The sequence below is a fragment of the Ambystoma mexicanum genome, chromosome 2p (genome assembly GCF_040938575.1).
Source record: "Ambystoma mexicanum isolate Mex_15411 chromosome 2p, UKY_AmexF1_1, whole genome shotgun sequence".
In the NCBI taxonomy this organism is placed as follows: Eukaryota; Metazoa; Chordata; class Amphibia; order Caudata; family Ambystomatidae; genus Ambystoma; species Ambystoma mexicanum.
Genome location: NC_090923.1, coordinates 1,044,462,848 through 1,044,489,340, shown reverse-complemented (window position 1 = coordinate 1,044,489,340; position 26,493 = coordinate 1,044,462,848). Strand labels below are relative to the sequence as shown.

At 48.6% G+C, this 26,493-nt stretch overlaps 1 protein-coding gene across 2 annotated transcripts in view; it reads right to left on the bottom strand.

The window, feature by feature from the left end:
- DPP3 (dipeptidyl peptidase 3) overlaps positions 1-26,493 on the bottom strand; it is a 768,056-nt gene that overhangs the window by 162,391 nt on the left and 579,172 nt on the right. For both annotated transcript variants that reach the window (XM_069644934.1, XM_069644935.1), the window contains one exon: positions 5,072-5,192. In XM_069644934.1, the coding sequence (XP_069501035.1) occupies positions 5,072-5,192 (121 nt within the window). The remainder of the gene's footprint in view (positions 1-5,071; positions 5,193-26,493) is intronic.

The following is a 26,493-nucleotide window of genomic DNA, read 5'->3' as shown; positions in this document are numbered from 1 at the left end:
GGGGTGGTCGCTTCTGGAGGGATCTATGGGCTTGCTCAACGGAGAACCCCTGGGTGAGAGTGCCTGCTCCGATTTCTTGTAACAGCAGTGTTTCTATGAACTCCGTGGGGTCAGCGCCCTCCATGTCTTCCGAAATGCAGAGGATTCGGACATTATTTCGTCGGGCTCGGCCTTCCGCGTCTTCAGAACGTGCTTCTAATCGAGCCACTGTTGTTTCCAGCTCTTTAACTTTTGCCTTTAGCTCTTGTGTGGTCTCTGTAGTTTCCTGTAGGGTAGCTTCCGTGTTAGTGACTCTTTCGGCCAGGTTACGTGCATCCTGCCTTATTAGTTGCATGTCCGATTTTATTTCTCCTCTCATATCCTCAACAGATGTTCTCAGTGCTGCAATCGCCTGAAGGATCTGGGAGTCACGAGGGTCAACCGCAGGGGTTGGTGGCTCGACCATGCCGTTCTCTTCCTGTGGTGTCTGTGGCTTTGGCCGGGTTGTGGTGAATGGGTCCATCATTACTGTTCTGGACCTATTTTTGGGGGGAGACATTGCACCATACAGGGGTTCCAGTTTTCGTGCAGCATGATGCTAGCTCTAGTTTTTGCGGTCTGTAGCTTTAGTTAGTTTTGGGGAGCCCGCTTCTGGGGGTCACTGCAGCCGTGGAACCGGATCCTGCTTGGATCCGTTTTCTCTACGGCTGACCGTATATGGTCGTAAGGCGTAGCTGTGGTGTAGTTAATGGCGCAGAACCCAGTTCCCTGTCCGTGGGTTGCGCAAGGCGGTTGGCTTCCCCTGTCCCGTGGATGTTAAAGTGGAGCAGTGTGCTCCTATGTGGGGGTTAACCACTTACTTCGCTTTAGATCAGGTGGGCCCACGGGTATTGTCTGGTTCGAGTTCCCAGGTGCGTATGCTTCGTGGGTGCTGTCCCCACCTCTGCGTGGGACCCCGGCCACTCGGAACGGCCCACGTGTGTGAATCCTCCTCTTCGGTCCTCAGGTCGGTCCCCTGCATATCATGTGCCAGGAGAAATCTTCCTCGAGCGGACTACAGCGGGGCCTGCAAGTCTCCAGCGTGGTCCCTCAGCCGTGCCAGAGAGCCGCCTCGGGGAGCCGACGCCCGCTCCGGAAGGGCCGACGGGGATAGCGATCAGCGGTTTGGCCTGTGTTGCGCGGCTTCTTCGTCCGGTGCCCTCTGGGTCCCGCTGCCACCCGCTGCTCTCAGGTCGTCGCGAGCATTCCCCTTCTTCCTCGCCTCAGGACGGATCAGCGGGAGCCCGATGGGGGTGTCTTTCTTGTTCGCGGCGGAGACGAGTCGCTGTGGCAATCTGCGGAGGTCTGTCGTCCTCGCTCTGGCCCCGCAGCTCTCAGTGGGTTTCCCCGCTACGGGCCGCTTGGTGTGGCCGCCATATTGGATGCCGCAGGGGGGAAGTTTTAGGGCGCCTCGTTTCTGGCGTTGCCGGCGCCGATTTCTCTCCCGGTTTTGGTCGAGTGTGCCTAAAAGGTTCTTCTGTGGCTGTTTAGTTTCAGCTCCGGAGCCTTAGTATTTAGCCGCAATTACTTATGTTTCAGGATCATGGGCAGGAGTTCCTGGTACCCGTTTTTTATGCCAGGCACTCCGCAATGAGAGACTTTTATTGGGAAAGAGACTTCGGCGCAGAAGGCCCAGATACCTAGGTTTTGAACTGCATCATCGTGGCAGAGAAGCCAGTGTGCGCAAAGCTCAAGCGTGCCACCTTGTCCCGTGCTTAAAACACGGGGAAGGGAAGCCAACTGCTCAACTATCCTGACATATTGTTTCTTAAACACTTTTTTTTTTGCATACATCGTTTTCCCACACCATTTGTATTTAGAAGTAAGGATTGGCAATAGATTTATTAATATAGGCCTTTTCATTTTGATTGAGACTCCAGTAACACTGTTATTTGATGGTTGTAGCTTGCGCCCATCCTTAGATTTAGGGTTAGATAGGCGCTCAATCAACCCATTGAAGTTCAATAAACACCCTTGAACTGTGATCACTTGTGTCTGTCTTCACTGTTTGATACCATGCCTCCTTACATTACTCTCCACACTGAATCTGTTGGTTGTCTCCATGACCATCAGTCTGGCTTCAGAGCTGCCAGAGGCGCGGAAACTGCTCTCCTGAGCACCTGTGAAGATCTGCTCTCGAACCTTGATTCCAGCATTCCTTCTGCCCTCGTCTTCCCTGATCTTTCCTCTGCTTTCATCAGTCAACCACGCCATTCTGAGCAATCGACTGATAACCTGGGCATTGCTGATCAGGCCGTGGAGTGGCTGACCACCTTCGTCGTGGACCGCCCCTCTGAGGTCCAACTTGGTCTCTTTCTCTTCGCCACCGCTCTCTACCTGTGGCGTTCCCCGGAGCTCTATCCTCTCACCCTAGTTTTTGAACCTCTACTTGACCCCCTTCCCCCACCTGATCTCTACCTTCTCCTCTAACTTTCAGTGTTATGCAGCTGACACCATGCTTTCCCTTCAGGCTCCCTTCAGCCTCCTCTCTCGCTCATTCCTGATCATCTACGATTCAGAATTGGTGCGCCTCTAAAGAGCTCTGCCTTAATGCCAATAAGGTGGAGATCCTTCTCATTGGGACCCCGGCCCCTGCTTTCCCTCTCCGACTGCCTGCCTACAGCCCTCTTACTTTTTGAGGCAAAAAACCTTGGTGTCATCTTTGACTCCACTCTCTCTCTCTCTCTCTCTCCTCACATCTCGGACATCGCCAAGAAGCCTCACTACCAGCTGCACCTCCTCAAAGGGACTCTTTCCCTTTCTCGCTTTCCCCCAGAAGCTCACCATCTCCAGAGCCCTGGTTCTCTCTAGGCTGGAGTACTATAACAGCCTCTCTCAATCTGCCTTCCTCTACTCTCCACCCTCTGCAACTAATCCAGAACAGGACAAGACTTATCCTTGGCCTCAAGCCCACACACTATCTCTCCAGCCCTGAAATTTCTCAACTGGCTCCTGGTGGCTGCAAGGATAAAGTTAAAGACCCTTTGCATTGTCCACAAGGCTTTCTGGGGCTGGGGCTCGCACTACGTCCAACGCTCAATTCCAAAATACCTTCCTTCTCGAGCCCTTCACTCAACTACCTCCAACTCTCAAAGGATTAGACGCTTCTGCAGGAAGAGAGTGGGCGGTAGAACACTCCTCTGCAGGTGCCACCCTCTGGAATGGACTCCCTTCCGCGCTCGAACTTGAGCCAGACCACCTGAAGTTATGGAAGCACCTCAAAAGGTTCCCCTTCTCCTCTGCTTTGTCTCTCTCCCGTCCCTGCTGAACTACCCATCAGCGTTTTACCGACTGGTTGCTTGGCTACCCTCAGTCTCACTGGATGCCAGGCACTTTCTTGATCAGTCACCCTTGCACTGCGGGCCTTCCATGCACTTAGGGGCTTTAACTGTAACCCTACAGTCCCTTGTTCTATGTGCACTAACCAGAGCCGTGCTGCCCTGGCTGCACTTACTTAGAGCATTGCTGCCCTATTTTCCCCTCCCCTCACCCTTGCACCCACCGTTTCGCCTTGCACTTCTCGTTCTCGCACTTGCACGATCTGAATGACACAAGGCCTAGTAAGATAGTTTGTCTTGTCCTCCCTCAACCTTCCCTCCCTTGTCTTGTTGCATCTAGAAACACTTGTGTACAGGCGCGTTATAAATGACTTATCATATTAGATACTTTTCAAAGGCTACTGCTTAGTTGGAAGTTGCTTGCTGTACAATTGTTACAGAGTTTGACTCTATTGACAGTTCTACCATATTATCGGTACGCACTTGCACCCAAAGATATAGTCATTGTATTTAGTCAGCAAAACCACATAAGATAAGTCTTTTAGGAAGGAAAAAGGTTGCTAGTCAAATACTAGTAGAGCTTAAGGTTCTAGAGGCGTTTTCTCTGTAAACTACAGATTTAAAAGTCTGATCCCCAACTCTGGTAGGTTGGTCACCAAGGCAAGGCAACAGTTGTCCCTGGTTCGGGTTTCTTGGCATGGACAGTTGAAGAAGGAACATTGGAGTGGACGGACGGGTTCACTCGAGCCCAATCATCACCATTCAAGACTTTCATGCAAATTCTGGGGGATGGCTGCCTTCCAGTTCAAACTGGTTCCAGGCAGGCACACTGCAGGACAAAGACCAGGGGAGTTTCGGTTACCTACCCCACTTCCTGTCATTTCTGGCACTCACAGAGCCTTGGCAGGACTTCCAAGGGAAACCATCCAAAGACAAGAGACATCAAGTCCTCCCCCACCCAGACAGCTAGAAAAAGGCTCAAGTAAGAAAAAGTCATGAACAGGGCTTAGAAATGTACAGCCACCGTTTTAGGCAAATGGCGACCCCGGTGTCAACTACTGCAGCTGTGAAGACAGCCTGCGGTAGATGTCCACAAAATGTCATGCACAAAGGTACACTGCCATCAGCCTGTGTAACAGTAATTCAAAGTTACTGGAACAGTGAGAAAAAAGATAGACAATGTTTGCCTTCAGCACTCCACATAAAGGGGTGTGCCGCTCTCACAAAAAAAAAAGGAAAGAAAAAAACACAGGAGGGAGAAAAGGGTCCCATTCACTCAGGAGAGTTAGATAAAAAAAAAACAAGACTCACAGGTGGAGATGATTTCACTCAAAAAGGCAATCTACGCCAACATATAAAAGACAAACAATAGGACAAATACAAAATAAAGTTATATTATTCTTTAAAAATAAAAGCGACTTTATAAATAACAGCGAAGATCAAATTTCTTTGAGGCTAGATCAGCGGTAAGTAGGGTGGCCACCAAACCTAGCTTGCGCTCCTCAAGCAATGAAGATTCCCACACACAGTATACTCAGCCTTTCATCCTTCCGTGGTCGATTAAATTAGTACCAATTTCACTGGGTAATTATGATTGTGCCTACCTAAAGCATTTAGACATCTACAATAAGACATGCACACTATATAAATTAAGGGCCATATATGAAACCCAGGATTATACTCGACAATTCACGGACTCATGAAATCACATAACTAGAAACAGCACAGGATACTTGGAAGCTGGCAGTGCTAGTCATCATCCAAAGTCTCCTCACCTGTCTCCATTTCTTCGTCTCCGGAGTGTAAAACTCCAAACCCAGGAGCCCAGCTCGCACCATGTTTAGCCAGTTCACATAGATTACATCTTCGGCATCAACACCCTCCAAGCCAAAGATCCTATTGAAAAAATAAGGATATCAGCTCTGTAAGGAAGGCATGGTTATCAGAAGCACGACAGACACAAGGAGTACAATGCAAGGTTGTCGATTAAATAGTAGAAGGGTGAGCAAAACACCTAATCTAAACCTAAAGCTAAAATGGGAGCAAGCTACGAACATCAAAGTAAAGAAAACACTGTCCTAATGGTGTCGTACAAAAACAAAATGGCCTAAACTAAAAAACGTATTGCTAAATCCTTACTCTATACAACAAAAGGGTGCGGGACAATGATATGTATAACAAAAGAGTGTAATGCAAACTATAATGTCCAAAAGGGTTTCCGTAGTTCAGGAGTGCTGAACTACTCCACTCCCTTCCCCACGTTGCATTACGGGAACCCCTTGAGTCTATAGGCATCAGGAAGCCGTTTCTTCCGAAAAGGCAGGATACCTTGGATCAATTTCTTCTGTCTGTCATGCACAAGACTTTTCCAAAGCTCTGGGTTCACCTTCGTCTTTACCCCACTGTTCAATCACTATCAAAATGCGGGATTCACCTTCCTTTGCTTTCACTTGGCATCCCTCCGTCGGGTTCACTGTAGCCCTTAAATCACAGTTAAGTTAGTTTTACTTCACAATTATTCACTGGATTTGTTACTTTGGCAAATACTTTCGATTGTACGAGGACTTTGCTTACACCTTCGTATGACCACTTAACTTTCTCTCACTTTCAATGGCCCCTCCTAAGGCCTTCTGGGATTTGTAGTTTTTCCAATGATCTTTTTCCAATTCTAACAATTTGACTTTGGGTGCGGAGCCTTTCAATAAGGTAATTCCCAATTACCGGACACTCCGCTATTACAATCACAATGTTTCAGGTTTCTCTCACGGCTTCTCCTTACATGCGCAGCCTCTGCATTTCACACACGGGTTACAATTTATTTTCGCTCGCAGCTTCACGAAACCCAGCAAGCCTTTCAAACACTATTGTTTCTTTCACTCATAAGCGCAAACCGGTTTCTCAGTTCACTCACGCGTAGCGTTTGATACAGTTTACTAAGAGTTCCTTTGAAGTCAAGGCTATCAGCACCGGCACGGCTCGCCTCCTTCCAACTCCGTTACACCCGAAAGAGGTGCCGCCTTAACCATGTGCATTAGCGAGGAGGTTTCCCTTTCAAAGTCTGCAGCGACCTTTGCTCTGCAGCTGGTAGGACCACATCCTTTCCCTCGCCTCTTGGCCCCTCCTGCTCTGCTTACAGGGTCGCTTCAGTTCCACAGGATCAGTTCTCCGGCCGCTGTTAATACCGTTATCTATAATCCCTGCGATTGTCGCACTGTACCACTGCAATATGTTAATTGTCAAACGCCATGTACTGTACTGCTACACTGTACTTTCTATTATGTAAGCTAATAATTATCATGTACTGTAATATGTAACCTGTAAGCTCAAAATGTTCTTGTCCTCGCGCCCCGATACCTCCGGGTCTGGTGCGAGTTACAAATAAAATAAACAAACAAACGTTACTGTTCAACTTTCTTGCCTTTTTCGTCTGCCTCGCCTTGCTCCCCAAAAGTTCCCAGGGTGCTCCATCAATGTTTGCACAAGGGTCTCCCTCCAGTCTGGCTCAGACCCCTCTCAGTATATTCGAAAAGAAATAGTGTTGGACTCCCAGTCCTAGAATGCACTTTGTTATAGGCTTCCAGTCCCATAATGCAGTTCTTGGCATTTTGCTCACACTTCCTCATCTCCCCAAAACAGCATTCTCACGGTTTTAGGAGCCGCTGTAGCACTTGGGGAATTTTACCTCAGGGTGTTGCCACCTTCCCACCCAGAGGCCTGGGCTCTCCCGTTCAGCCCAGAGAAGAAGCTTTGTTGTGGGTGCCACCAGGTAACCCCAGCTGCCCCTTGTTTAGGCTCCCTGGAGGCAGAGCTTCCACTCCACACTGCAGCCTCCCCTGTGCAGTCAGGCTCAGTGTCTGGGTAGTTCTTTGTCCTCCAGGCCTTCCAGGTTCCTCTCAGCTCCACATGTCCCTCTGGCATCGTGGCGCCCTCCAGAATCCCCAGCTCACTGAAAGTGTGCTCTCATGCTCCGCCTTTTATACTTCAAGGGAGTGTTAAGTGGAGTCAGGTGTGAGTAGTTAGAAGGGGAGGCCTGAACTTGCCTGGCCTCATTAGCCGGACAGTTCAGTGTTAATATGGCATAGTCTTCCTTCTGTATATCAGTGGTGTTTGTAGAAAAAAACAATGTGGAGGGATTGTGAGAATTGTAGTTTTTCTAATTGGGGAAAAACTGTGTGCGGTTTTGTCTAAATAAATGGAGTGAGTGTGTGATGGTAAATAAATGCGTTTGTGTGGTTTCACACAAAGGTACTGGGGCATAATGGAACTGGTTTGACAATATTCCATTTCAACTGAAGGAAGTCGGGAAGGGGCATAACTGAGACAAGGGGATAGTCCTGCTGTTTTAATATACGGGGTGAAATATGTAATTTCTTTCTCCCGGTTTTCCCACGCCTCCTTTCTAAATTGCCACTTGTTGGAATTAGGGAGGGGTAACGGGACAGGATTTAGAATAACCTATAAAAGGTGGAAGAAGTGTCGCAAAGGGGGAATGCTGCGTCTTGCCATCGGATGTCCCAACTCCACTCCCGAGGACCCCTCATGCAGGTGATTCTCCCGCACTTGACTACCCCCAGGGTCTGGATCCAAGGGCAATGGCCATGCCCTGGCCCCCTGAGAACGGGATCCCCTGGATTCAGACAGCGAGACACCCTCCGGTTTCTCCCAGCAGGCACAGTACAGTGGTAGGATACAGAGAAGGGCAGGAAACAAAGGACTTGGGGCCTTATTACGAGTTTGGTGGTAAATCTGCAACATTACTGCCAAACTCTATTATCGTTTCTGCCAATCGATGCCGTGGTACACTACGGGATTACCAGTGGCGATAGGACAGCGTAATTCCCCATTTTTGGAGTCCTTAGGACTGCATAGGGATTTTTGGTGAATTTACAATGTTGTAAATCCACTGATTTTTAAAGTGCAGATTTACTAAATCTTCCACTATACCTCCACATTTAGAATTTGGCAGTGCGTGAAAAACAGCAGGCATTCTGTTACTGCCAAACGAAATTACCACCACTTTTTTCCTGCACCGCTGAACTTGTAACAAGGCTCTTCAGTGTTTATGTACAGTGTTCGCCCTACACTGAAGGCATACTCCTTATTTTAACAAGGCCCAAGGCCACATATTTATACAACCCGATTCCTGCAAAAATCCCACCCACTGCTACAGATTCGTTCATAAATTAAATATATTACATTAAAACTTGCAACTGAAAGGGGGCTTGGCTAGCCGAAGACAGAGGAACATGCTCTCTCAGTGAGCTCCTGTATTAGTGTCCTTCCAGGGGCCCTTTGCCCCCTTCGTGGGACTCCAAAACTCATCAAAATCGACAATATGGAAGCGGAAGGCAGGGCGAACCCTCCCCTGTAGTGGCAACGCTGGAAAACAATTGCAGAGCAAGATAAAAGAAGAAACAAGGAACCGGGATTCAGCAAACCAAAATGGCGGACGGAACATCGAGTGAGCTCTGTCACATTATAACACTACGCGGAGGACCGGATAGATCAATTAACACAGCTACAACGGCCCCAGCAATGTCAACAAGCTTGCCTTTCATGCGAGCTGCGGAGCAACAGTGAGCAGAAGTTCCGGAGTGAGACACACATGATTAGTGCGTTGAGCGGGGTAATAGGCGTCCTGGCATTTAAAAGACAGGAATGCGCGAAGGAAGCCCATCATCAGGGAAACAAAGTGGGGAACGCAGGTGATCAATGCCGCAGACCATTCAACTAACAAGCAGCATGACACACTGTTAGGCAGAAACCTGTGCAGTTCCCTCTGGGACCACTGCAAAAGATTTAGGACTACAGGTGTTTGGCAGTAAACCCACTTGGTAGCAGTCTGTACCACACGGATTCACTTGGTAGCTGTGGCTGAGCAGTCAGACTTCCCTCAAGAAGAGTTAGACAGTATACAGAGTATTCACAATAGATCAAGAGAACACAGTAGAACAAGTAAACGTGGACCAGGGATTGGTGTAAAAGAGATATAATTATTTATTCAAAACCACATCTAAAAAAAACACACAGGCACTAATAGTAAGTAATTCAAAAACACGGTCACTAAAAGATATACACTCCCTTAAAAGAATATTAGACAAGTCTTAAGTAAAGCCCCACTTATTTTCAGACAGCGGTGAGCGCTTAACGTAGATGGCACTCTAATAACTCGTTTTAAAAAAAGGGAGAGAAGAACTGAGAATAAACTGAAACAGGTCCCAACACTTTTTCACGAACACACAAGAGAGGAAGGCAAAGTAAGACCGTGAATTCAGAGTCAATAGGCCCATTCCGCTTTAAGAGGATCAAACGAAATGTGTCCAAGGTCACACGGTTGCAGTGCACAAGAGTCTCGTAAAGGTTCAAAAAGGAGTTGGACCAAAGAACGGGACCATTTAGAGGGTCAAGGCGGCCAGCCCAGTCCAGAAGGTTAAGGGGTTATTATTGCCTTGTAGCAATCTTTAGAAAGGGAGGCCTGGCGGACACGGTACCTTAAAGTGGTGAGAACGCTCCAGTGGGGGCAGTTGTTCCTGGCAGTCGGTGCTTCGTCCGGGGAAGAGAGGATCTCGTCGTGGAGGAAGACAGGAGTCCGTTGCACTGCCAGGGAAGAAACCAGCCGCAGAGTTTCTCAGGTACAAGGAGCGGTCCCGGTGGTTCGCGGTTCAGTGGCGAGTGGCTATCCGGCCGCCGGGGTGCTTGGCACGGACAGTTCGACAACAAACCGGGCTGGGGTGCCAAGAAAGAAAGGAAAACTGGTTGTGCCCACCAGTCAGGGGAAGAAGCCTCTCCAGCCGGGAGATCTTCTCTGTCGTCGGGAAGTGGCGAGTCAGTTCTGCAGGGCTCCACCGGTGGTGTCGTCGTGGTAGGTCGGCTCAGCTTCTCCCTCGTCGGATTCTCAGGTCATGTGGTGACTTCTGAAGTTCCGGTCCCCAAAGCCCTACTTTTATGCAGAAAACCCCCATTCACTCAGCCTAGCTGTCACTCAAACATGCTAGTGGTGAGCCGGCTGGGCCAATCACACAAGAGTGAGACCTGAGTTACCAAGGTAACTAAGTCCAGGGTGCCTAAACCCCCTCTCACACCCCCTGTGGTACCCAGACAGAGTGGCACCACTTTTGGAGGCTTCTGTGGAGAAGCCCACCAAAAAGTGGAACAAAGGGCTCGACTTGGGTTGGAGTCACAGAAGAGAACACAAACGCCATTTTAGAATAGAGTCTTGGCAAAAAATACCAACCGGAGAATTAATATTAATTAAATAAACCGGTGGTATGTTAGAGGCTATGAGAATTAAATAATTAAAGTTGGTAGCCTCGAACAATGGGAAAATCCCATAGGAAAATATTCGCAGTCGAATATAAGAAGTAGTTTCCACTGCCACCAGCCAAAACTCGATCAGGGGGGACGGAGACGTGCCCCCTCGACTAACAGACCCCAGGGCAATCGAATTGCCCCGACCAGTACGTCCACAATATGATGGTTTGTACTGGTTTTCTGTTAATAATTTGGGACTAGTAAAGCCAATGGTGACTTTACATACCTTGGGAGACAGTAGTCAGTCCCAGGGTATGGAGTCTATGGTGGGGTGTCACTATGACACACCGGTGTTACTGCACGGAGGGTGCTGTGTAACACACATAGGAAAAACACATGAGACCCTATGAAGTAAAGGACCCCATAGCCCATAGCCCATAAAACACATTACCAGTCAAAGAAATACCATTAATCATGTCCAAGAGTGGGAGGAAAAGAGTCTCACTCTTGGCAGGAGGAAAAAAACAAACTCCAGAAATCCAGCAAAGCTGCTGGGGGACTCACTAGGTTAGGAAATTCAGCCTAAAGAGAGAATTCTCCATAACACACACCGAATGTACAGTCACACAGATGCAAGTAAGAGGGAGAAAGGTGGGCGCACTACGCATGCATATAGAGTGGCAGCAGGGGACAGAACGAAGGAAAACCGCACCGCATGCGGTGGCTAGCCCATATAACAAAGCCACAGGGAACTAAAGAGCACGCAACAAGGAACCAATGCGAATATGGTGCAAGCTAAGCCTGCACACTACTGTGCTGAAACACGCAGCGATAACAAGGAGAAAAACAGGTCCTCCCAACGGATAATCGCTACCCAGGGCCCATGAATATATTTGCCTAAAACACCCATACAAACTAGTCTTGTGACAAACCCTGAAGAAATGATAGTCCAACCACAGCTTGATCAATATTACAGCTGCAAGCAGCAGGAAGCTGAAAGTTAAACAGAGAGCAAAACGGATAGTAAGCTGCAGTACAAGGAGAGAGAAGGGCATGCCCCACTAATTATACGCGTAGCTGAAGTAGGCAAGGAACAAGTGCGGCACTAGAGAGAGGCCATAACTTCTGAGGGCATGATCAGGAAAAGGCAAGAGGAGGACGACGTGTCTCTGGTGGGGCGGTAAAGCATGAATGAATACCCGCGACGTAACGCAAATGGAATAGAGGCATTGCCTAAATGAATGCACGTTAAACACAGGAAAGGAGCTCCAGTGACATAGCGAATGAAACCAACAGTTGTCCATCACACGGGAGGAACTGAAGAATAATTGAGACAGGCAATGCAATACAGCTATGAAACCCTCAGCATTAAATAATTGCCAGTTAATACATGAAAGCGACCGGACTGCCCAATTCATGATATGGGACTGTAATGGTACAGACAGAAACATACACACCCTCCCGAGCAGGAACTAAACCAACCTACAGTACAGAAGCACACTAGACAGGGAAGAGCACAAAAAGCACATATACTGTGGAAACAGGAACCCAAAGGGAATCCCTCACACGAAATGGCAAAGAACGCTAATAAAGTCAAAAGAACAAGTTACTTATCTTACCTGGTAACGTTCTTTCGATGGGATGTTCCTCTGACGTATTCCACATCTTTGACAGTAATTACCACAGCTGTGCTGCTTCGGAAAACTTTTCCGGCGTAGGCGCCCTGCGTCGATACGCTCCCTCGAGGACCTCCGTCGACCATCAACGTCACCGGATGTTACATCTAGGACGCACGATGCCCGTAGCCTCAGTTGTAGTTTTTTCCACCAGAAAGTGTGGCACTCACCACCTGCCTGTATGACTGCAGAAAGCCTTGCGGAAACGTAAGCTGCAATCACATAAGAAATTCAGTAGAGGGGCAGACTGGGAGGGTACGATGTGGAATACTTCGGAGGAACATCCCATCGAAAGAACGTTACCAGGTAAGATAAGTAATTTGTTCTTTGAGGGGATTGAGTCCTCCGACATATTCCACATCTTTGACAGACTCCCAAAGCAGTACCAACGTATGGAGGTGGGAAAAGAATTAATAATTTCATCAATTTAGAATGCCCAATCACATTGCTAAGTATAGGACTGCCTTACCAAAGGCCAAATCTTGCCCATGGATAGAGTCCAGGGAATAGTGTCTCACAAAGGTATGGACAGAAGCCCAAGTGGCTGCTTTGCATATACTGCGAATCGGGACCCCCTTCTGTAGAGCCGTAGAGGCAGCCACACCCCTAGTAGAGTGAGCCCGTAAGTCTACTGGAGGGTCCTTACCCGCCAACCGGTAACATTTAGAGATCATCGAGATGATCCATCTGGACAAGGTCTACTTGGAAACAGCTTGACCAAAACGCCTTCCAGCGTAACCAACAAAGAGCTGATCGTCCACTCTGACACGGGACATCGGTTAGAGATAGAAACTCAAAGCTCTCTTAGGATCCAACCTATGGAGCCTCTCCTCTTCCTTACCAGGATGCGGAGGAGGATAGAAGGCCGGACGAATCACCTTCTGGCTTAAATGAAATTCCGACACAACCTTCGGAATAAAAGAAGGACGAACCCTAAAGGACAACCCTTTCCTTATGGAACACTGTGAAAGGTGGCTTGGCGGAAAGTGCCTACAAAACACTCCCTCTACGTGCGGAAGTAACCACAACTAAAAATACAGTTTTAAAGGACAACAGTCTCAGCGGGCAAGAATGTAAGGGATCAAACGGAGCTCCCATTAGGAACTTTATAACTAAATTCAAATCCCATCCCGGTATCTGGAAAGGTGACGGTGGAAACACATTAGTTAGCCCTTTTAGAAACTGAGAAATCAAAGGGATCTTAAAATAAGAACATTCCTCAGACGACCGCTTAAATATGGACAGCGCCGCCAGGTAACCCTTAATGGTACCCACTTGCAGGCCCTTGTGGGCTAACGAAAGCAAAAAAGACAGAACCAAAAGGAATGGAACATTGGAAAGGATCCACATTCTGTATCCTGCACCAGTCGCAGAACTTTCTCCAACGGCAATGGTACAGAGATTTTGTTGCGGGTCTTCTGGCCGAAAGCAACACCTCCATCACGTACTCGGGGAGGTCCCAATCCTTATACCTCAGCCTTTCAGATACCAAGCATGAAGGCTGAAAGAGTTGACCTCTGGATGGAGAACTCGACCTCCCTCCCGTGAGAGCAGATCGTCTCGGTAGGGAAGACGGCGTGGAGGGCAGATGGACATGTCTAGAAGGTCTGGGTACCACGCTCTCCTGGCCCATGCCGGAGCAATGAGGATCATCCGGGAACCGAACCTCTAACCTCCGCAACACCTGCAGAATGACGGGGACTGGAGGGAACGTGTACAGCAGTGGGAAGGACCACTCAACCACGAACGCGTCCCCTAAGGCTCCTCTTGGAGGAAATTCCTGCAAGCAGAATCTTTCGCACTTCCGGTTGACACTGGTGGCAAAGAGATCCACTTGTGGGGTTCCCCAAAGGGTGAAGATCTCCAAAAGAACTTCTTTAGCCAGCTCCCACTCGTGAGAGACCATGCTCTGCCTTCTCAGAGCGTTCGCCGCCGCGTTTTTATCTCCGGCCAGATGAACTGCTGAGATCGAAATTTCCTGCTGGATGGCCCAGAACCAGAGCTGCATCGCCTCCCTGCACAGTCGGAGTGACCCTGCCCCCCCCCCCTTTTGTTGAGGTAGTGCATGGCCACTGTATTGTCCATCATAATCAGGACATTCTTCCACCGCACAGACAGCAGAAAAGCCTTCAGGACTAACCTGACAGCCCACAGCTCAAACAGATTGATGTGGAGTCTGGACTCCGACGGAGACCAACGACCGCTGGCTGTCAGCTCGTTGGCATGAGCTCCCCAACCCGTGAGAGATGCATCCGTCACTATCGTCACCTCCGGCCATGGTTGCCAAAACGGAGCCCCTTTCAACAGATTTCCTTCGACGACCCATCACAGAAGGTCCTGGGCGACCGAGGGCGGACTCTGAACGGGATCCGACATCCTGCCGGCGAACTGTGACCACTGCATCTTGAGCGCCCACTGCAGAGATCTCATCCACAGCCTGGCCTCTGGCACCAGCAAAATGACCTCGAACGCCGGGAGATTCTGGGCACGTTGAAACTTGTCCACCATCTGCAGAATGTGATGAGCCCTCACCTGGGGAGGCAAACACTGCCTCAGGGATGTGTCTAGCACTGCTCTGATGTACTGGAGCCGCTGGGTAGGTGTTGAGGGGGAAGCCCAGCTTGTGAAGGGAGTGGCAGGTGACGTACAGATGATCCAGGACTTGCTCGGGAGAGCGCGCCCTGATCAACCAATCGGCCAGGTAGGGGTAGACGTGAATCCCCCCTTTCCTGAGATACGTTGCCACCACCACCATCAGCTTGGTGAAGACCCTCGGGCGGAGGTCAATCCGAATGGCAGGACCCAAAACTGAAAATGCGAGTCGCCAACCACGAACCTCAGGTACTTCCTGTGCTTGGAATGAATCGGCACTTGGGATGAATCAGCACATGAAAGTATGCATCCTTGAGGTCGAGAGACACCAACCAATCCTGAAGTTGAAGGGCCTGAAGGACTTGAGAGAGTGTAACCATCTTGAACTTGTCCTTCCTGAGGAGCTTGTTCAAACCACGCAAGTCCATGATGGGTCTCAATCCTCTGTCTTTTTTCGGGATCAAAAAATATGGGGAATACCATCCCTTGTTCCTCTCCGCTACAGGCACCAGTTCTATGGCGCCTTTCTCCAGCAGGGATAGGATTTCCTGCGCAAGGAGTGGATCCGGACGCTTCAAAGAGAGCTTCCCCGGTGGATTGTCGTGAGGCCTCTGCCGAAAATGAAGACAGTAGCCATGGGCTATGATCTCCAGAACCCACGCATCTGAAGTAATGGCACGCCATTCTATAAGATGCTCCGCAAACCTTCCCCCAACCGGCGAACCATGGGCCATGGCCTCATGACTGAGCGGCTGCGGCAGTGCCTGAGGGCAAGGAGGCAACTGCCTGAGCGGCTTTGGCACCTCGAGCACCTTGTTTTCCACCTTTGGTATTTCTACGTTGGCCCCTTTGACTGGCAGCTCCTCTCGATTTACCAAAGAGTAGTATCGAAACAAACCTCCCCTCCATTGCTGTCCCCTAGGACGAAAAGGCAGAGGTTGACGTACTGCAGCGTTCAAGGACTTTGCAGCAGCTTTGGAGGTCTGCAACCTCTCAAGGCTCTCTGCCAAAAAGATGGACACCATCAAAGGGCATGTTGAGAAGCCGGGACTGTACATCAGGATCAAACCCAGACTTCCGCAACCATGCAACCTGCGCATCACGGTGACGCAGTCTGCCACGTCCAGACCCGACTGAACGGATTCACACATGGCATCCTTGCCATCTTGAACGAGGGGCTAGAAAACCATCCCGTTCCTCCCCTTCGGGAATATGTTCAGCCGCCAAAGATACCCAATTCTAGAGAGAGTGAGTGAATCTTGCCAAGGCACAAACAGAGTTGGCTGACTTTAAAGCCATACCCAGAGATGAAAATACTTTCTTCGCCCAACCATCAAAGCGCTTGTCATCCCTATGAGGAGGGATGGCAGGATACGCAGCCTGCTTCCCTGGGGCCGTGGCCGCCTGCACCACCAAACTCTTCAGAGTGGGGTGCGTAGACAAGTAGCAGGGGTCACCACTGGCTAGACGGTATTTTTTCGGAAGAGATTGTTTAAAGCCGGGATACTCTCCGGAGCAGTCCAAGCCGCTGCCACCCTTCTTTGTAAAGCCATATGAAATAGCAACACCGGGCCAGCGGGTGGACCTTGGTACAATATATCTGTCAGGTCATCCTGCAGAAAATCCACAGGTTGAGCAGACCACCCCAAGTACTCTGTCACCCTAGACATGAGATGCCTGTACGAGGACTTGGCATGTGCACCAGGCTTAGGCCTGCCAAATAACCTCCGGAGAGGTGTCCAGACCACTGGGGTCATGTAAGGACTGACGTAGGTCTTCCATTTGGCTGTGACCAGACAACAGGTCATCAGGAACCTCAGGAGGTACAACCCCCTCACCATCAGACTGTTCTTCCACCTCTGAAATATAGTCCAAAGGCTGGAATAAATCAAGCCTGGGGGGATGACCAGAGAAGGGCTCAAAGACAGGCCTCACTGACTTACTGAGGGCCTTTGTCAGAGTTTCCACAGCCCTCCGGGGCACCTCCGGTAAATCCTCCCCAAAAGGCGTTGAGGGCGCCGATGGAATTGGCATGGACATCAACCGAGGTGCTGACGACTTGACAATGGCTCGAGGCCGGAGCCCCAAACGTGTCCTTAGACTGCCTCGGCGGCGATGCCGTCGACGACTTCCTCGGAGCCAGAGCCCCGAGAGAGTCCCTAGATGGACATGGCGCAGATGCCTTCTTAGAAGGCCTCACAGGCTCCGAAGGTCTCGACAGTGTCCCATTCCGCCGGCAATGAATGCTTGCTGGGAAAAGCTTCCTGCCGTCTGGCGGAGTCCGAAACCCTTGGACTTATGCCGATGCTCAGAGTCGCACCTCGAGTCGTCGGTCGAAAGGGCCCAGCAAATTTCGACTTACGGGTTTTAGACACCCTACCTACCGTTAACTATATACTTCCGCTCCCGCAAGGCCTTCGAAGTCAGAGACTGGCAGTCATTGCAGTTGTCGGTGGCATGGCTTTCGCCGAGGCACCAGAGGCAGACGTCGTGCGGGTCCGTAATGGACATTTAAAACTGCAGTCCCCACCCTTTTTGAAGCCCAACTTCGGGGTAGAAGACGACAAAGACATGACCTCAAACTTTCATAACAAAGTAGAAGAATCGAGTTCGCCAAGATTCTGAAGCGAACACGTTCGCGGAAAACGGAACTGAGGCTACAGGCATCGTGCGTCCTAGATATAACTTCCGGTGACGTCGACGGAGGTCCTCAGGGGAGTGTATCAACGTCATTGACGCAGGACGCCTACGCCGAAAAAGTTTTCCGAAGCAGCACAGCTGTGGTAATTACTGTCAAAGATGTGAAATACGTCGGAGGACACAATCCCCTCGGAACCTTGTCTCAGGAGACATCAAAACTATGATACAGAACCAGGAACAAGCCAATAAACAGATACAAACCCCAGCGCAAGTTCATGCACCTGAGAGTCCAAGCTGGTCGGCAGAAACAGAAGACCTGCCCGCAGGAAGATCAGATCTACAGGATATGCTGGCGGAAATCAAAAAAGAAATTATAGACTGTGCCAAAGGCCTCACCAAATCCATAGCAGAGCTGATTAAACAGGTGTCTACGATTGAACATAGAGTGGAGGAGATAAAAAAAACACCCCTATGCGATCAAGCATGTGAGCAGGGGGAACTGGCTAGACGGCTGGAGGTGGTGGAACAACAAATGGATTGGGTTGTGACCAGAAAAGATGATGACGGAAATCGCTTGAGGAGGAATAACATCAGACTCAGAGGCATTCCTAAGACAATCCCGGAAGCATACTTACAAGGACATGTCCAAACACTGTTGCAACAGGTCCAAGGTGATAAAGGAGGAGAACCCATCATCCCGGACAGAACCCACAGGATATATAACTCCTACCAACAAAAGAATGACCTGACCACAGATGCGATTACAAGGGTACACTTTTACAAGGTAAAAGAACGAATAATGAAGGCAGTCAGGAGTCAAGAAACTATTAGGTATAAAGACGAGCGCATCACGTTCTACCAGGACATGGCACAAACAACATTACAGAGACGCAAGAAACTCAGACTGGTGACAGGCTGGTTACGCGAAAAAGGAATCCAATACAGATGGTCCTACCCATGCGGGATACGATTTGAATAGCAGGATAAAGCCTACCACATCACAATGGAAGAAGAAAGGACTGAGATGATGGGCATGGAGGACCCCGCTAGATCAAACGACTCACGAATGGAAGAGGACCCTGAACATCGGATAAATCGTACAGTCAAGAAAGATGGGTAGCGACAGGGGCGCCCTTAACCTGAGGGGAGAGGAAGAGTTGCGAAACAAAGAGGGGACACCTGAGTGGATACGTAGAAATGATGAAGAATACACAAGTAAGCTAGAATAGAGATTAGGCATAAGGGGAATTATAGTAATTTGAGGTGTGGTCGACAACGAAATGAGATGAGTTAGAAGGGGAAGAGGGGGACTGGGAGGGAGGGACACAGGTCTGGATAGCGGCCTATTGGTTCGGTTAGCAGGACACTACAGCTGAACGTATATGAGATATGACAAACATGAACTGGGAATGTTTGATTTGTTGGGGAGGAATAAGTTAAGTTACACAAGTTACATAGGGGTAATGAGGGGGAAGGACATGACATGCCACAAAATGAGAAAATTGGAATGAGGTTAAGCAGATAATAGATAGTAATAGGGGACAACACAAGAGGGACCTTGGCTGATACCAACGCAATAAACATTGTAACCCTGAATACTCGGGCCTCAACTCACCAATGAAAAGACGCTCCATACCAAAAATGACTGAGGGATCTGCACGCCTCTGTAGTATTTTTACAGGAGACCTACCTATTAGCTATAGATGAGAAGAGAATGTCATATTGCGCGTTTCCTACCCAATATTTCACAGCAAGTGGGACCAAAACGAGAGGGGTGGCAATCCTGTCTGGGGCCTCATTAACATTTAACAAACAGTTCTGTTATAAAGACCCAGAAGGGAGATTTCTAGTCCTTTAAAGGCACATTGGGGACTCATTACGTTAATAGCACTATACGGCCCAAATGACAAACAAGACATTCATCTGATTACAGTCCTACAGAAAATAGCTTGCTGGTGTGAGGGCCAAGTAATAGTTGGAGGGGACTTTAATTGTGTAATGGACCCCAACTTGGACAAGACGCTTCCCCCGCTCTAAAAATGACCAAAGAAACCGACGGGCACTGGGGACATTCTTCAACGATCTTAATTTAATTGAAATGTGGAGGTTCTTCCACAATAATGAAAGGGGATACACACACTATTCGGCAGCCCACAAAGGCTATTCCCGTATAAACCTGGTATTAGTTTTGGCTACCTTAATACCCCAAGTAATAGATATAAACATGGGTATAAAATATCTCTCGGACCACGCCCCAGTAATGGTTCAAATAGAAGCCCAACTAGATAGTAAACCAGGTAGAAAACAACTGAGACTTAACGTATTAATTCTAAAAGATGTTGCACTTAAGAGCCCACATTGAACGAACAATAACTAACTACTTTAAAGGAAATACAAAAAGCAAAAGCTCAACACAAAACCAAACAAACACGGAAGTCATTGATGGATTTGTGACACCTTAGGGCCCAAATGGAAGTGCACGTAGCTCGGCACAGTCTCTGCTTAACACCAAACACATTTACTACACTCAGGGAGGCAATGCCGATCGATTAGTTGCAGCAAAATTATGGAAAAAAAATGACCCGTAACCACATTACACAATTGCAAGACGAAGAGGGAAACCCACAGGTGGGGGAAAGGGACAAAATAAAGATCATGGAAAGATTCCATACTATCCTGTTAAAACGAGAAGAATTAGACCCAGCACTTCAAACACAATACATAGGGAAGGTGGACTTGCTGCAACTGACTGCGCAAGAAAAAGAAGCTCTAGACAGCCCTATTACAGTAGAGGAGGTCAACTAAGCTATAACTTTGTTATCCTCCATGTTAGGCAGAAACCTGTGCAGTTCCCTTGGGGAACACTGCAAAAGATTTAAGACTACAGGTAGAGCAGTAAACCCCTTTGGTAGCAGTCTGTACCACCCAGATTTACCTGGTAGCTGTGGCTGAGCAGTCAGACTTCTCTCAAGAAGAGTTAGGCAGTATGTAAAGTATACACAATATGTACCAAGACACAATAGCACAAGCAAACACTGACCAGAGCTTGGTTTCAAAAGTATATAGTTATTTATTTAAAATACACATAAGTTAAAAACACTCTAGCAAAAATATAGTAAAAGCACTTCAACACAGTTATACTGAAAGTAAATTCAATCCTTTCTCCTATCTAGACAACTCTAGGTTAACACCACTTAATTAAAACAGAGGTGAGTGCTTAACGTTAGATGACACTCTAGTAGTTTCCAAGAAAGGGAGAGAAACAGCAGAAATAGGTTAGACACACCACTCTAAGGTCCAGAACACTTGCAATAGGCTTAAAGAAGAATAAAGTCACAGGTGAGCAAAAGTCACTAGGCAGGGCCCACTCTTAGAGTAACCGGAGCGAAAATGTGCCCAAGATCACACTGTTAGTTAGAGATTCAAAGTCTTGCAAAGAGTCGAAAAGAGTTTAGAGTGGCTCAGAAAGTTTAGCCAAAGTGTCCCAGGCACTCCCAGGTTCGAAAGCCGGGGACTAAATCTACCCCGTACAGTCGGTAGCAAGGGAAGCCAGGCGGAACACAGTACCTTAAGCGGAAAGGATCCTCCAGCGGGGGCAGTTGTTCCAGGCAGTGACAGCAAGGCTCGACGTAGGTCAGGGGAGAAGAATATCTCGCTGAAGAGCAGAAGAGAAAGGTCGTAGCACTGCCCGGGAAGAAACCAGCCGCGGAGTCCTCCGGTTAAAGGGTTGGTACCGACTTTCGCGGTATGGGGGTAAAGTGTGGTATTCCGGATGCCGGGGTGCTTGGCACAGGCAAGGCGGCCACGAGATACCTCTAAAGGACGGAAAGAAGGCGAAAACTGGTTGTCCCCACCAGTCAAGGGAAGGAGCCACTCCGTTAAGAGTTCTCCTCGGTCGTCGGGAAAAAGTGGTGAGACGGTTCAGCAGGGCTCCACCGGGTGGTGTCGTCGAAGCAGGTCGGCTCAGCTCTTCCCTCGTCGGATTCTTGGTCCTGTGGCGACTTCTGAAGTCCCAGTCCCCAAAGCCCTGCTTTTATGCAGCAAACCCCCATTCACCCAGCCTAGCTGTCACTCAAACATGCTAAGTGGTGAGCCGGGCGGCTCACCACTTGGGCCAATCAGGACGGAGTGCGACTTGAGTTACCAAGGTAACTCAGTCCAGGGTGCCTAAATCCCCCTCCACCCCTCCTAAGTACCCCAGACAGAGTGGCACCACTTTGGAGGGCTTCTGTGGAGAAGCCCGCCAAAAGTGGAACAAAGGGCTCCACTTTGGGTCAGAGTTACAGAGGCGAACACCAACGCCATTTTAGAATCAAGTTTTGGCAAAAAGTCCCAACCGGAGTTATAAAAATAAATATATAAACCGGCGGTATGTTTAAGGCTACCGTAAATAAATAATTAAATGTGTTAGCCTAAAACAATGGGAAATCCCATAGGGAAATATTCGCGGTCGAATATAAAAAGTAGTTTCCACTGCCACCAGCCAAAACTCGATCAGGGGGGACGGAGACGTGCCCCCTCGACTAACAGACCCTGGGGCAATCGAATTGCCCCAGCCAGTACGTCCACAATATGATGGTTTGTACTGGTTCTGTTCAGGATTCAAGACTAGCAAAGTCTTTGGTGACTTTACATGCCCTGGGAGACAGTAGTCAGTCCCAGGGTATGGAGTCTATGTTGGGGAGTCCCTAGGACACCCCTGGGTCACGGCACAGAGGGTGCTGTGTGACCCACATCACAAAAATACATGAGGCCCTATGGAGTAAAAGACCCCATAGCCCATTCAACACAAGGTTTAACCAAGAAAACACACTTCAACATGTCCAAGAGTGAGGGTAAAAGAGTCTCACTCTTGGCAGGAGAAAAAAATTAAACCCCAGAAATCCAGCAAAGCTGCTGGGGGACTCACTAGGTAGGGAAATTCAGCCTAAACAGAGAATTCTCCCTAACACTCGCCCCCCCCAGACTAAGGGACAGGAGGATTTAATCCACTCCTGGATGAACCTCATACCTCTAGTCGATGATATACATCCTAGAGAGTCCATCAGCATTCTGATGGTGACACCTTGACCTATGTTCAATGGAGAACTCAAAGGTTTTCTTTTGCAAGCTAACGGACCTACAGACCCTTTGAGGAACATCAGTCTTTTTGTTATAGGGGATCTGGTTGACCAGTCCCTCAGAAGTTGGTACAACTTCTGAACCTATGTTAGGCTTTTTCAAGGGGTCCTTATAAAGGATTCCCTTAGATCTAGAGGGGCCTCCAAGGTTCCTCACCACCTCTCTTGTGGGAGCAGGTTGGGTCTTAGGCCTCTTGGTTGGAGGGGTTGGGGTTAGGCAATGTACCTGCTTCCCCTTCCTCTTAGATCTACCCTTACCTATTTTAGGAGTTTCCCCCCTAATATTAGGATTTGAGTTGGGGTCTTCAGTAGAAGGTCCAACAGTCTGGAAGTTTTTGGCCTTAGACTTTTCTTTTCTGGTTTTCCACCAGCACTGAGAATTACCAGTTCTCTCAGGTCCAGATAGGGGCCTAGTTGGTCTATCCACCTCTTCCTCAGAAGCAGGGGGAGTCAGAGACTCTGAGACTAGGGGAACAATGATGGAGCTTGGTTGGGGCGCCCATGTTCCTAGCATACTATCCTGAAATGTGCCTGGGTTAGAGGTCAACTTACTAACACCAGGGCTTGTAGTGGGGTTCTCAGTAGAGGGTCCCACAGGCTTAGAAGGGTCCTTCAAGGTAGCCTGTCTAGCCAATTTGGTTAAGTTCTGCTTCTCCATACTGGGAGGCCTGGGGGTATGTGACACTACTCCTAGAGTTCTTAGGTCATTCCCTAACAGAACCTTCCCAGGTACCTCAGCCTGAACACTGACAGGGATCCTTACTGTCATGTTGTTACATTGAATGAGGGCTGGTAGAATAGGAACCATTTGGACAGGGCCTCCAGACATCTTAGTGGGACCTTTGGGTGCTGTGGCCACATCCTCAGGTTGAAAGAAGCTTTCATCCACTACTGTTCTGCTGGCCCCAGTGTCTCTCCTGGCAGGAGTATCCTGGCCATTGACAAGAACACTGTCCACATAATACACCTTAGAGTTAACAGGTAGGGAGTTATACACAACCCTATTCTGGGGACTAACCAGACCCATAGGCTCTAAGTTTACAGTTGCTTGAAGACCCAAGGGTTCTTCAGCAAAGAGTTCAAAGTGGGCACTAGCCATCTGTACTTCATCCTCAGGAGTGAAGGCTAAGGAGACTGTGCTGATCCCTGCAGGTTTACCCTTGCACTTGGGATCTCCTTTGATATGGTCAGTACCCTGACAGACATAGCATTGTCCAAATGCTCTCTGGAAGGGTGGCTTGTTCTGACCTCCTTCTGGCTTGTGGCCAGAAGGTACAGTAGCCTGACTAGGTTTCCCATGTGGCTTACCCTGGTTATTTTGTGGTTTGGGGCCCTCTTTGGGATAGGAATTATTAGAATTCTCTTTGGAGTCTTTTTTAGGCTGTTTTTCCCCATCCTTCTTCTGAGTTACCCCAGAATCCTTGTGAGTGGCCCTGTTGGCAACCCACAAGTCAGCAGCCTTAGCTAGTTTCCGGGAATCTAATTCCCTGGAATCAGCCAAGTGTTGTCTGAGCTCAGGAGAGCAGGCATCATAAATAGTCTCCAACATAAACAAATTCTTCATACCTTCATAAGTGTTCACCTTGTAACCCTTAATCCATCCCTCTAAGTTTTTCAAACATTCACTCACCCAGGTAGCCCAAGGGGTACCATCATGCTTTTTGAGGTTCCTAAACCTCTTAAGATACTGGGAAGGGGTCTTCCCAAACCTAGCTATCAAAGCTAGTTTCACACATTCATAGTCCTTCCTATCCTCCTCCCCCATCTCCATTACCACATCAGTTGCAACAGGGGGAAGCCTAGAGAACAACCAGGTGAGTAAGTCATTTCCTGTGATGTTCTGGAGCCCATGATTATATTCAAACAGAGACAACCAATCCAACACATCCAACTTAGGCTCATACATACCAACCAATTCTTTAGGCATCCGGGGTCTTTTAGGACTGGAACTTCTAGAGGAGCCAGAGAGAGAAACATTCTCAACAGATAATTTCTTCATTTCTAAGTCATACTTGAGCTCCATTTCCCTTAGCCTTAGTTCTTTGTCAGTTTGAGCATTAAGTTTCTTATACTCCAATTCTAGCTTCATTTTCTCCAGTTCAAAGTACTGAGGACTAAATGTGGGACCTGGTAAAGGTCCAGTAGGTACAGCAGGTAGAGCAGGCAGAGGCCTAGGGGGGACAGTTACAACAGCCTCACCCTCCTCTTCTGACTCTTCCTCAGAAACATCAACATTGTGCTCCATGTTAACTTCAACACTGTCATCTACAGTTGCTGGAGTGGTAGGTTCCTCTGAACCATCCCCCAGACTTTGGTTAGCTAACAATCTTTCAATCAGCTCCATTTTCTTGCCCTTAGTCAGGAGATCCTTATGTTTACAGAGCACTCTTAAACAATCAGCAGTTTTGGCTGCAAGGGACTCTTGACTATAGCTTTCTATAACTGACATGTTAGAGGTTTTACTTTTTCAGTGCTAAGCTTTGTGGTTAGTTGCACTAAGGTATCTAAAGCACAATAAAATGTATACTCAATACAAATCCCACCGCTGTACACCAGTGTTAGGCAGAAACCTGTGCAGTTCCCTTGGGGAACACTGCAAAAGATTTAAGACTACAGGTAGAGCAGTAAACCCCTTTGGTAGCAGTCTGTACCACCCAGATTTACCTGGTAGCTGTGGCTGAGCAGTCAGACTTCTCTCAAGAAGAGTTAGGCAGTATGTAAAGTATACACAATATGTACCAAGACACAATAGCACAAGCAAACACTGACCAGAGCTTGGTTTCAAAAGTATATAGTTATTTATTTAAAATACACATAAGTTAAAAACACTCTAGCAAAAATATAGTAAAAGCACTTCAACACAGTTATACTGAAAGTAAATTCAATCCTTTCTCCTATCTAGACAACTCTAGGTTAACACCACTTAATTAAAACAGAGGTGAGTGCTTAACGTTAGATGACACTCTAGTAGTTTCCAAGAAAGGGAGAGAAACAGCAGAAATAGGTTAGACACACCACTCTAAGGTCCAGAACACTTGCAATAGGCTTAAAGAAGAATAAAGTCACAGGTGAGCAAAAGTCACTAGGCAGGGCCCACTCTTAGAGTAGCCGGAGCGAAAATGTGCCCAAGATCACACTGTTAGTTAGAGATTCAAAGTCTTGCAAAGAGTCGAAAAGAGTTTAGAGTGGCTCAGAAAGTTTAGCCAAAGTGTCCCAGGCACTCCCAGGTTCGAAAGCCGGGGACTAAATCTACCCCGTACAGTCGGTAGCAAGGGAAGCCAGGCGGAACACAGTACCTTAAGCGGAAAGGATCCTCCAGCGGGGGCAGTTGTTCCAGGCAGTGACAGCAAGGCTCGACGTCGGTCAGGGGAGAAGAATATCTCGCTGAAGAGCAGAAGAGAAAGGTCGTAGCACTGCCCGGGAAGAAACCAGCCGCGGAGTCCTCCGGTTAAAGGGTTGGTACCGACTTTCGCGGTATGGGGGTAAAGTGTGGTATTCCGGATGCCGGGGTGCTTGGCACAGGCAAGGCGGCCACGAGATACCTCTAAAGGACGGAAAGAAGGCGAAAACTGGTTGTCCCCACCAGTCAAGGGAAGGAGCCACTCCGTTAAGAGTTCTCCTCGGTCGTCGGGAAAAAGTGGTGAGACGGTTCAGCAGGGCTCCACCGGGTGGTGTCGTCGAAGCAGGTCGGCTCAGCTCTTCCCTCGTCGGATTCTTGGTCCTGTGGCGACTTCTGAAGTCCCAGTCCCCAAAGCCCTGCTTTTATGCAGCAAACCCCCATTCACCCAGCCTAGCTGTCACTCAAACATGCTAAGTGGTGAGCCGGGCGGCTCACCACTTGGGCCAATCAGGACGGAGTGCGACTTGAGTTACCAAGGTAACTCAGTCCAGGGTGCCTAAATCCCCCTCCACCCCTCC